General features: G+C 33.2%; 1 protein-coding gene across 4 annotated transcripts in view; it reads right to left on the minus strand.

The window, feature by feature from the left end:
• LOC139482639 (uncharacterized) overlaps positions 1–13480 on the minus strand; it is a 79244-nt gene that overhangs the window by 3586 nt on the left and 62178 nt on the right. The window contains exons 5-7 of one of the 4 annotated variants that reach the window (XM_071266586.1): positions 8227–8541; positions 7622–7860; positions 6308–7166 (exon numbers count right to left, since the gene is read on the minus strand). The exons of 1 other annotated variant lie outside the window; for it this stretch is intronic. In XM_071266586.1, coding sequence (XP_071122687.1) covers positions 7113–7166; positions 7622–7860; positions 8227–8541 — 608 coding nt within the window. In that variant the 3' untranslated portion in view covers positions 6308–7112. Of the gene's footprint in view, positions 1–3165; positions 3542–4132; positions 4403–6307; positions 7167–7621; positions 7861–8226; positions 11438–13480 lie in introns of those variants that run through there. 2 more of the 4 variants (XR_011654891.1, XM_071266587.1) reach the window with 2 other exon arrangements.

Below are 13480 nucleotides of genomic sequence, written 5' to 3' on the forward strand. Positions count from 1 at the left end.
TTTTATTTGCAAATAGTCTAATTAGGGCAATAACCGATGTAATAATGTGTACTTATATTACGTAATCTGAAGTCTGTAAATTTGTTTTCTAATTATACTGTACTGGATCACACCCAGGACATTGAATGTCCGTGATTGAATTGAATTAGTACTCATATTGTCATCCCAAACATAAAATTACGCAGCGAATTAAGTGGAAAGTTTAAGCCAAGTCACTAATCACACAAGGTAAAGGGCCGACCAACAAAAACAGAGACTTAATGTATAAGTTCAGATATCATTACAATCATCGCAAGCCGCTTTGTATTGATATTTATGAACTTCGATATTACAGTTTTTTGAAAATGTCTGGAATTGATAAACCGAGATGAAGTAAAGCTGCAAAGATGCAATTTTGAATCGTTAATAAACTGACCAAAGTAACTGAGTGGAAAACAAGTAAAATCACAAAAAAAAATCCGAGGTAAACTCAATACGGAAGGTCCCTAATAAAATGGCAACTTCAAATGATCAAAATACATAAAACTAATGAATAACAACTGTCATATTCCTGACTTGGTACAGGCTTCAAATACCTAAGAGTAACAATCAACAGCAGCTTAACCTGGGATAAACACATATATAATACAGTTGGAAAAGCTAATGAAACTTTGGGATTTATACACAGAAATCTCAAATGCTGCACAAAACATATAAAGCAGCTGCATATGTATTCATGGTAAGATCTACAGTCGAATATACATGCACAGTATGGGATCCAATAAGCCAACACCAAGATCAAGGCAATAGAGCAGGTACAGAGAAGAGCAGCAAGATTTCTAAACAACAACTTTACAGACCGAACACCTTGCTGCGTCACAAATATTGTTAAAACATTAAAATGGGAAACCTGGAAGAAACATAGACAGTCACCAATTTTGACCCCAAATGATAACCGGGCAAGAGGTAAAAACCGCTTCACCAAGAAAGGAAATGTACAGAAACCTACGGTCAATCTTTCTTTCTAAGGACCATCAGGGATTGGAAAAAGAAGAAAAAGAAACATTATAAAGGGGTAACAGTTGGACTAAGAACGGATATTCGATTCGGAAATTGGAAATAGGGAAAATATGTTTCCACACTCGCTGTATATTTGTGCCATTGAATAGGCCTGGTGCATGAATTTATTTGTTGGCTTACGCAAAGATATGTACTCCTTGAAATTTGCAATCTGATAAAAATAAACTACAAAAATTCTTATTATCATTCAAACGAATCTTTTTGTTTTTGTTATTTTATTAACGTGCAGTAATACATTTTGTTAACGTCTGTGGTAAGCGAAACGTAAAATTAATTAATATTTGTTGTTTCAGTCTACCTATGAAGCTTTTCTATGAAGGCGTTATTATATGAATAAAGGAAAAAGTTTGCAAGTAGAGAAGAACAGTTGATATCCATATGAGTTTTGATAAATTTATCATAAGACTTTCTTCAGTCTTTCAGATATCAGTTTTGATTTTTCTACATTACATTGTTACTGTATGACTTTGTATTCATATCACATACAAGTGTTCCCATCCTGATAAGTGGCTTATATAAGCCATCGATTCTAGAGAAAATATCGGATGCACATTGTTTTACTATTAGGCAAAGCTATGAATATTATGAACGATAAATGTGTATTGATAATCAACACATTAACAACTAAAAAGAAAGGATTCCATGATTTGCCTGAACCATTGGATAATCCACAATAATCATAAAGGATTCCATGATTTGCCTGAACCATTGGATAGTCCACAATAATCATTAAGATTCCATGATTTGCCTGATAAATAAAGGCAACAGTAGTATACCGATGTTCAAACTCATAAATCCATGGACAAAAAAAAATCGGGGTAACAAACTAAAACTGAGGGAAACGAATTAAATATAAGAGGAGAACAACGACACAACACTACAATGTAACACACACAGAAACGGACCAAGCAACAGACAAAATTCCACGAGAATAACAAATATAACATCAAAACCAAATACATGAATTTGGGATAGACAAGTACCGTGACACGTCTTATCGCAATGTGAATTTACACTAAAAAATAAGAGAAAACAAACGACGCAACGTTAAAATGTAACACATACAGAAACGAACCATTGGATAGTCCACAATAATCATAAAGGATTCCATGATTTGCCTGAACCATTGGATAGTCCACAATAATCATAAAGATTCTATGATTTGCCTGAACCATTGGATAGTCCACAATAATCATAAAGATTCTATGATTTGCCTGAACCATTGGATAATCCACAATAATCATAAAGGATTCCACGATTTGCCTGAACCATTGGATAGTCCACAATAATCATAAAGATTCTATGATTTGCCTGAACCATTGGATAGTCCACAATAATCATAAAGGATTCCACGATTTGCCTGAACCATTGGATAGTCCACAATAATCATAAAGATTCTATGATTTGCCTGAACCATTGGATAGTCCACAATAATCATAAAGGATTCCATGATTTGCCTGAACCATTGGATAGTCCACAATAATTATTAAGAGAAGCGGAAGATACCAGTGAGACATTAAAAATCATAGGTAGAAAATAAACTGAAACCGCATTGGCTAAAAAAGAAGAAAACAAACAAACAAACAAACAATGGTACACTAAACACAACATAGGAAACTAAAGACGGAACAACACGAATCCCATCAAAAACCGGGAGTGATCTCAGGTGCACCGGAAGGGTAAACAGATCCTGCTCCACATGTGGCACCCGTTGTGTTGCTCATGTTAGTACATACCCGGTAATAAATTTTACTCGGTAGGTCACATTATTTCAAAAGGGATTATAGTTACGAAATTAGGATCATGTCCGCTATAAAACAGATATCCCACAACGGTTAACCAACTCGTGATAGGGACTGTATAATTTACAAAGGAGTTTCAACTACACCATTTGGAACCATCAATCAAGGAAATCATAATAGGAAATTCAAGCTCTGGAATAGTCAGCTCAAATATATTATTGTTATCAATAAAGTCAACAGTAGTTTACCGCTGTTAATATAGACTTTTGAAATACGATGTACTTGTGTATGACCCATATGCTTTCGTCAAATACAATATGTTAAGACAATAGGTCTGAACTAGAAATCATAACTTTTCTAATTATTTTTATAGAAACTTTTATTAATCCTTGAAAAAATTTCTGGAAAAAAGCCAAAACACAATCAACTAAACATTTATACAATTTATACAATATATCTGAATGTTTTTCTTTTATTTCATTTGTTTAAAAACAAATTGTGAGACCTTTACTCGTTGATTACAATGAAAACTGTTCCATTGTATTTCACTTGTTTAAAATACTGAAGATTAAACGGAACTGGTTTTGGCAATCTTTGTTGGTCAATGGTGACCAATGAAAAATCCGTATCCCTTAAAATTGGATAGGTCGCTCTAATTGTCTCTTTAAACTGCTGTTCTGACAGAGTTATGTCCCATGATACTCTGACCTTTCCCTCTGCATATAGACGAGCTGGATATCCTGTAAAAACAAATGTGAAAGATTTACATTATGTGTATCAGAAAGTATCAAAGAGATTCTCTTTAAGAATTATACAAATTGGTTTTGGTCCTTGTTACACAGGATAGAACAGAAGGACGCAAAAGATTACTAAGTCGGAGTATTACAAAAGTTATAACAACAATGCTTAGTGTTTTACATGTTTACTGATACATGAATTATTTGCTGAACTTTTTACCTTTTAAAAAATCAAAATTTATTTCTGTAGAGCGAATGTACATGTATTTCAAAGGAAAACACTGGATTTTATTGTGTATTTTTGTAAATGTTGTTGGGACTAAACAATTTTACTAGTTGGCAAAATTACAAAGAAGAGAACATTTTGTATACGATTATACTTTTATATTCTTGCAATATCTTAGAATCTTTTATGTTTGCTGTTTCAATGACGTGTAAACTGGTCATGACGTGTACCCTATTATTTTATTACAAATAAAAAAAAAAAAAACAACATAAGCCTTTAAATAACTATGAGAATAGATATAATATTTTTTTTATACAATTTATAGTTATAAAACACCTAAAAGAAAAGAAAAATGGTTGTAGTCTTACCATATCCTTGTTCTTGGTGTGTCTGTATGATAGGATCATTTTTTGAAAGCTTTGGTATTTTACTTCCGGGTGGTAATAGGTAGAGCTTCATCCGATAACTACTCGGCTGAGGTCCGGGTTTCATTTTCAACCTTGTAACTCCTGGTATTTCTTTAGGGGATCTTCTGAGATACGGTGGAAGCAGACTTTGATCAAAGTTAAATAATCCTTGCTCCATCCCATCGCTGTGTGTCTTCAACAACTCATCGACTATTTCTTGATTTTGTGATTCTAAAATATGTAGTCAAGAAAATGTTGTTAGTGTTTTTTCCTTTAAATTATAATTCCTTTTCATCAGCTAGTTTCTAGGCCGGCATAATAATTTTCCTCACAACTTTTTCCTACATTTAGTGATGTAGAATAAGTTATTTTCGTTTGAGCAAGATTTTTTCCCAGTTCTACCAAGCTAGCACATTTATTTCCACATTCCCCTGGCCCTCTCCAACCCTTCTATGATCATTCCTCAAATGCAATATCTTTCTACTATTTTTATACGAATCAAAGATTGATAATAAAAACTTAAATTTTCTATTTTTCATATAAAAAAGCAATTATCGACTATAAGAAATACCACACACTACTATTCATACTAAAACAACTTTTTATTCATCATATCAAAGAATTCAATCCAAAAATGTTTTCGAAAGCAAGATTGAGTTAATAATGCCTTTTTCTACAACAGTGAGACAGAGAGTTAAACGCACTCATAAGGAAACAAAATCAGAGGTTCCGAAAGGGTAGCATATCTAAATCGTATGCGACATACCAAGTATTGTCAGGGCTATAACGAGGAAAAGAAGACAAATCAAAACATGGAACATTTTGGGATATATGACTTCAATCATTTCTAAAAAAAAGAATTTTCTTTCAGTTATCTGTAAAAGCTTTAATAGCCTTCAAGGAGTCGACTATGTTTTTCTGGGTTAATTCTTCTAGATTTGTATGCATGATTCCTGACGAAACATATTATCATGTTTACCTTAAACTATATAAATGCATATCACTCGGCATTGTTTTTTTAAAGATAAAAAATGTACAGATATGTATTAAGAAAAATAAATTTGTAAAATAAAAAGATGTGATGTGTTTGTCAATAAAACAATTATCAACCAACCGACCATATGACAAGAAAGTAAACACTATAAACATGTTATCGTATGACACCACTTGAAAATGCGCTAAACTCATACTTTACAGCAGTCAGCCTTAACAGACCACGGGATGACAAACTATGAAACAATTCAAAGACATGATATTGACTCAACCAGCAACAAGAATTGGATAACAGATTACAGACTAAGAAAGGCTTACAAAACTATGTAACATGACTGAATATAGTTGTGAGCGCTCAAACCCTCGACAACTGTATGTAGTGGTCAATCAATCATGACGGTAAGGGATAATTTGAACACTACACATATATAAGAAGAAGTAGTTATGTTTGACCATTATCACTGCAGCAAGCTTTAAGACTGGGATGTTTGACTTACGTCACTGCAGGCAGACTGGGATGTTTGACTAACGTCACTGCAGCAAGACTGGGATATTTGACTAACGTCACTGCAGCCAGACTGAGAAGTTTGACTAACGTCACTGCAGCCAGACTGGGATGTCAATCATTTTGTCAAACTCCATTCATAACTTCTCTAGATGGCTTTTTATTCATACAAAACAATAATAACTATTTGTTTTCAAATCATAACACGCCATCTCTTAAATTATAATTCCAAAATGAAACAAAAATCCCTGTTACGAAATACCACAAAAGACATAGGTAAGGTTCTGTAATGATGCCAGGTAGAACAGCCGGGTTTCTAGTGATCCAAAACATTCAACTACCGACTTCGTAGCTAACAATTGTAAAAACTTGTCTAAGCTTTCCTTATATACATTGTTTAATGTACAAGTGCGTTCAAGTTCGGCTAATTGTGGGATAGGATATGCTTATTTTCTGAAGCTAGAACTAAGAAGACGCTACCATAGTAACTGAATTACCAGTGTGTATGAAGAAGTCGATCGGGAATTTTAAGTAGAAGGAGAAGACGAAAATAATAACTGTGTTATAATATTCAAAATAGAAGATTTTCGCAATCTTATACCATCCTCTGTACAGAAGACAACATTGTTTTTGTATCCTTTGAGAAATTACGATGATTTTATTGTTCATTACTGTAGATTACATTTTGTATCAATTCTACAAGAATCTGTTATACCATAAACTATAAAACTGTGGGAAAATACTGACTTGTCCCTTCAAATACATTTATAAAGTAGCTTTTTAATAACTAAATTTTTTCATCTGTTGCGCTACCACATTTTTCAACCAATCCATTCATAGTTATTCCTATGTTCATTTATTTCATTCTTTTACTAAATCAGTTTTCGAAACAAGACTATCTGACAGAGTTCGATGCATTTTATACCTCACGGGAATTCCTTGTTTAAAACATAATGATACATACAATATCTGTTATTATCTAACACTCCGATTCAAGCCAAGTCTTCGTGAAAAAATTTAACAGCAAAAACTTTTAAAAAACTTCCTTAGAAATTATAAAACCATTTACATAGACCATAATACTACGTTGCAACGCGGAGACATGGCTTTTATAGTTATTGTTTGTGTTATTCCTTTTAATTTAGAATATCCCTTCTCCAACAGTATTAGTACAACCTTGTTCTGGTACACATGGACAGTGTTTTAATTCATGTCAGTAGGTTAAAACATTCTGCAATATACAGTTTTTACTTGTTCGTTCATATTTACCAAATCATTTGCAAATATAGAACTACTATATAGAACATGGTAAAGTTAAATTCAATTTACAACGCACAGAATATGAGAACAGTTTATTTTATTTGTTAACCGAAAAAATAGATTACAAAGAGGGAATGGAATGACTAAAGTTATGGATCTATTGCAATTCTCTTCAATTAATTTTCAAGCTGGTTCTCTCCAGTCTGAAAAACCATCCTGCAAAATTGGACGACGATCCTGCAAAAAAAAAAAAGAAAATTGGTAAAAGAAAGGCTAAAGGAACTGCTCACAATTCGGAAATGTACAATTTGATTTCGGCATAAACTCATATAAAAATTTGAGATCGAAGATTGTTTTAAATATTTGAATTATATTCTTAAAACATAATGTAAGCTCGTATATATATAACTGGAAAAAGGACCACTTGCTTAGCCTTTTATGCTTTTATATGTAGTCGATTTAACAATACAAGTATACGTAATGGCCATGTATCACGCATGTGATTCCAATCTTTGGCCTAACTAGATAATTGTCTCATTGGCGACCAAACCATGTAATTGTTTCATATACACGTACAATGCATTTGATAAAATTCCATTCCAAGTTCTTCAACTTTGCTTCTTCTGTTATTTCAATAATTAAGTCTGAGAAGAAAGAAATACATAGTTTTCTTAAATAATACAAATACTTACTTCATTCATCTTAATGATGACGGTACCCTGGTATTTAATGGCCTTGAAATAGGCAGTTTTAAATGGCACTGGCCTCAACCTTTTGTTTTGGTCAACCGTGTACAGTGTGAAATCTTTGTCTTCCAGCAAAGGATAGAGATCTCGAATAGACTCCTTAAAATCTTCATCCGACAGGTCCAAATTCCATGACCACGGTTTGGCGTGCATTTTTTCTCTGTTGTAATAATGCGCTGGATATCCTAAAAATAAGAAGAAAAAAAACCAGCGTAATTTCGTATTATAAATTCTAAACGAACGAACGTTAGGAATAAAGCACTGTTTTCAAATAAAATTTACCTTGATTTTCAGATCATGACGAAAAACTTTTATGACATTTGAAATAAAAAAAAAGTACGAATGTCTTATTTGATACATTTTCCCACGAAATTGTTAATTGATGTTTTGATTGTGTTCGTAAACCTCAACACATCTGAGTATCGAATAATGATATAAAGGGTACTCTTTTGACTCAAAGCTGATGAAAATATACGTTTTAAATCATTATAAAATGATTACAGTTAGATACAAAAATGTAACATAATAAAGTTGTAAACATTGGTACCTACCAAAGCCTTGATCTTGGTGAGTTTGAATCAGTGGGTCGAGTTTAGACAATGACGGCAATTTACTCCAATCTGGAAGAAAGTAGAACTTCAATCTGACCATTGTAGGTCTGGGTCCAGGTCTTTGTTTTCCTCTTTCAGGCTTTGATCGCTGCACTGGAACCGGTCGGAATTGTTGTCCTGCTGGATCATTAAGATCAAGGGTCAGGTTTAAATGATGCATTGCAGCTGAATTACTAGGCTCAAAGTTCATGGATGTATTACCATCATAAGTGACTAGTGGTTCTGTGTTTTGGATTGGTACTAATTTTTCTCTCCCTGTAAAGCGAATATCGAAAAGCCTTCATAAATGTGTCGTTCTTTTTTAAACCACGTTATTTTTATAATACATCTAGAACAAATCGTTAATATGGTGAATATACTTTTCCTTTTAGTCAGATTACACACAATTTTACTTCATTTTGATATCTGCAACATCCATAACTTATATATCTAGAAACATCCCCGATGTAAAATACAGGTGATATGCTATGTTTGCCAAAGGAAAAGCTATCCACCATAGACCAAATAACGTGGAAATAAGCAACTGTATATTACCGTACAGCATGTACCAATGAACAAAACCAAAATCATTTAGTACGCTATAAAAGGCATCAACCAGCTGACAGAAAGTAAGAAAAATGCAAACGGTAAGACCAGCTGACAGAAAGAAAGAAAAATGCAAACGATAAGACCAGCTAACAACCTGATTTATGAATAACTCAACAAAAGAAAAAAATATGAATGAATGAAGCAGGATTAAGTTTATTATTTCAGCAACTTCAAGATTATTGTGTTAAAAGTATTATACAATAAAATGCATGGATACATGGATATTTATTCAAATGATTCTTTCCAAATACAATCAAATAAAAGTTGGTGGTTCTGCCAGTGGTACAACATTGAAGTTTGCTGCTTAATATAAATGTGTCTGTGGTTAGAGTAGAAGATGTTTAAACCAATGCAGGAAAGGTCATTTGTCCAAGATGACCTTGATGGTTTACCGTTAAATGGCAACGAGAATATGAACACTACTTTGTATTAGACGGACAAAAAAGACGTTACTAAGTTGAAAAACTTGAGTCTAATCCATTTGTCTTAGACCGACAAGCTGAGACACACTTTTTTTTTTAATACATGTTAATACACCGTGTTTATTTAAGAAGCAGCACATACCAATTTTCAAATAGTTTGCTTGACCTGGCAGGGGATAAACCTTTGACCTTCGGCAATACAGACGAGGTTACTACCACGAGATGGTAAAAAGGACAAAATTTTGGATGTATACACTTCAAAGATAAAGCTCGACCAAAACTGTTTTATTTCATCTTACAACACGTGTATGGATCATGTAAGCTTGAAACTCTTTTGGTCTGGAAATAATGGATTAAATGTTGAAGGCCAAATACGTATTGTGAACAGATATATCATGTTAAGGAGTGGTATTTGCGAAAAATGCCAGTCGAGGGAATGTTAAATTTCGCGAGCCATAAGGCGAGGTGTAATTATATCGCAAATAACTCTCTTTTGGAACCAACAACCATAAAAATACTCTTAATTTAAGATTAACACCAGCAGAAAGGGAACTGCATTTTCAGTTTCGGTGAAAGTTTGATTTGATACTATCCCTAACAAATGTATACCTATAATATCAAATAAAGCAAAGAGAAAAACCGAAGATGACAAAATCCAAAAAATCCAGCCAACTTCATCAAACATTCCAGCAACAAAAAGGACTGATAATCGGATCGCACACAACAATAAAGATGACGCAAACACGTTTATTTCAATATCAAAAAATAATAATTGAACATACGAATAGAAAAGTGTATAAGACACAAATTTAACAGCTACAACATCAAATTGTGATAAATAATTATATTAACACAGCATCAATCATGGCACTTATTGATAACAAATAAGGATTTACAAAGAAAAGCCTGCTTTCTGACTATCAACCAAATGACAGTGATCTAATGCAGCTTTGTTACAACTGATTGTCTATAACTTATGCAAAAATGCACCAATAAATTAACTTCATACATAAACATATTGTTCGATATAAAATTAAGCACTAAAGAAATGAATTATTTGTTTACAACAATAATATTTTCAAAATCCCACTAGAAGGTTATAACGCTCTGTTGTATAACGTAAATGGTAACTTGAATTCTAGACGCCATAAAGTAATTCAGAAATGAAACCCTTCAATATATACATATATCTCTATCAATACTAGTATATTGTCTTCTATTTTTGTTAATTTGTTTTGGGTCAATTTTAGACGAATTCCCTCATATAATAAAAGTCGGATTAGTGTTTTTTTCATCATCTTCACCACTTACAATCTTAAGTATACGTTTGCTAAATTCGAACGTGTAATCAGGTGAATGAGCATGTATACGGCGATAGACAGCTCGAAGGGCCGTATTTCTGTAATACAATTTAATGCCACATGGTCGACAGATCGTTGACAGTTTGCCACTGTGAACGTTCTTTCCTACAGGGGTAGGATTGTACCATACTGACCCTACACCGGATTTATCCGGCTGTTGGAAGAACGCCTCGCTGCTCGGGTTTAACCTGGAGTAGTAATGTAACATGCTTTGAACTGGACATAACTGGTTTCCTGGTTGTTCGTACATGCGCGACATATGTCGATCCTTTGGAATTTTTCCATCAGCAATTCGATAATATCGTCTATCATTATCATAATCTACCTCTAATATAAAAGAGCTCTTTTCAAGTTGTCTAAGCATTTTTCGACTTAAAACGCCAAAGTATAAATTAACATCAACCCATACTTTATTCTGAAGGCCCTCTGGTGTATCACAAGACATACACGGTGATCTGTACAAAAGTTGTAAATCTTCATCTGAAATTGGGCGGTGAACCGCATCATCTGGAGCTGCCATTGGTGAAATATCAAAGTTATGACACCATGATCTTAAAATCTGAGATGAAGATATGAATTCTGGGTGAGTTTCAATATCTATATTTCTGTTGAAAGGAGGGTTATTTAGATAACGTGAAATCTCGCTCGGATAGGCCTCCAGAATATTAGACGGCAATCCCGACCTCACGCAGGTTTGGTAGAACTCTGTCAAGAACGAGTTGAGATACAATGGTAGCATGTCTTCAAAATAGATACTCTCCCCTTGTTGTCGTAGCCAATCTGTAAATAGAAACATCCATAAGAATTTTAACGTAAGACGAACCCCAGACACTCAATTATTCTACAGCATTCAATATAGTGGAGAAAACGACATATGTTACCATGCTGTGTTGCTGAACGATTGTCTATATCTGATACCTTTTATATATATTTTTTCACATTTCATCTGCTAGCGAATGCCGGTTTTATTAACAGACCAATTAGTCTTTTCATTGCACTAGAGTATTAAATATGGTATACAATTCTAAAATGAAGTAATGAATAAGACAAAGTAACTCATATCGGCAGAACAACACGTAGGGAGTCAAAAACTATTGAGTCAACTTCTATCAATAAGTCAGACCCAAAACGGCACACAATAAATGACGAATAACGCAGTTCAAACAGTTCCGATGAAAAGGCTTAGCGACAGCTCTCAGATTTTGAAGAATTATATATATGACAATACCAAATAATGAAAATGACTGAAAACCCAATTTCAAAACAAATACAGTAAATCTGAATTAAACAGCATTGTTACCCACATGTAAAGAATATATTTATAAAAAAATCTAGATTATACACTTGAAGAAACTAAATTTATGACGATAAAAGAAGAAATTTCTGATGATCACGTAGTATTTACAGGAGTACGAACGATATTAATTATTACCTTTTATAAAGCCGAAGCTGTCTTTTCGTCAGAATTCGTTTGGTCGTACATTTCCCCCCGTCTCTTCAAGACATTAAAAAATATTAAAGTGTCGTTATTATATCTCATCTATATTTATTATTTCAATAGAGAGAAAGAAAAAAAACAACCGCTAAAACAAACAACAGTTTAATGTATAATTATTAACAACGCAACAATACAAAAACGCCATTCATCGTCAGCCAAAGCTCCAAATTGTGATTCAAGTTCCAAATCTATGCAAACAGTTGATATCAATATTTCATTTCCAAAGTGAAGCCCGACAACTAAAAACTTGAAATCAACTAAATAACACTGTTTTTTGCAAAGTGAAAGGATTGCTGGAAGTTAATGTAATATACAAAATGGCAGTCCGAAATACCAAAAAGCTGGTAAACCTTTTGAAAATATAGAAGTGGTTCATGGTACATTAGATGATATAATAGGATACAGCTAACAGCTATCACATAAAACCGTCTGGATGTGGGAGAACTCTTTGATGACTGTAAATAATGGTTAACTTAATAACGTATCAGTCAAAATTTGAAATAAAATGGTTCAAATCCGTTCTGTGGTATAAGATGCAATTCAATAAGTGATGACTGCATATCTTAGATTTCAATCGATTCTTGATTTTGTGTAAAACTTATTTCGAAATATTTTCTGATGAGTATTGTTAGTCCAAATCGATGATACTTTGTTGCCCGCCTTCTAATTCATTTCGATGTAACATTACCTCATTTTAAACATTTTGTTCTCTTTATTATATTTAAATAAAGGCAACAGTAGTATACCGCTGTTCAAAACTCATAAATCCATGGACAAAAAACAAAATCGGGGTAACAAACTAAAACTGAGGGTAAATTGCTCAAAATATAGGTAATTCGACAGTTTCAAAGCTGAGAAGCAATAAACCCTCATAAACTGAGAAACCTTTCAATGTATCAATATCCGAGTGAAATCATACCAGGACAAAAGCAGTGACTTTAAGATTTTAGTAGTCTTATCGAGTTGTAGTCTACCACCAATGCCATAGATCTAGCAGTTGTTAATCTAGGAGATCACCAGAGCTTTCTAGTTTTTACTATCCATCTTTTAAATTAAAGTGATCTAATGAATGAAAACTATTTTGACATTTTGTTTATGTTACTTGCGGCATAGTGTCTATACATATAGAAAGTAATTTGTTATGGTTGTATTAAAAACTCAAATGCAATTTAGACCTGTTGTATTTAGATACTTGTCTATTGGTACATGCTGTATGCAGAACTCTTTTGGTGTTGTTTCGTGTCAGGTCGTGGCTTGTTACCGAGGAAAAATGGCAGATAAATGTCTATAAATAAACCTCCTTTAATCCAAAAATATGTATAGAA

This window comes from Mytilus edulis, chromosome 7 (genome assembly GCF_963676685.1).
Source record: "Mytilus edulis chromosome 7, xbMytEdul2.2, whole genome shotgun sequence".
Taxonomy (NCBI): domain Eukaryota; kingdom Metazoa; phylum Mollusca; class Bivalvia; order Mytilida; family Mytilidae; genus Mytilus; species Mytilus edulis.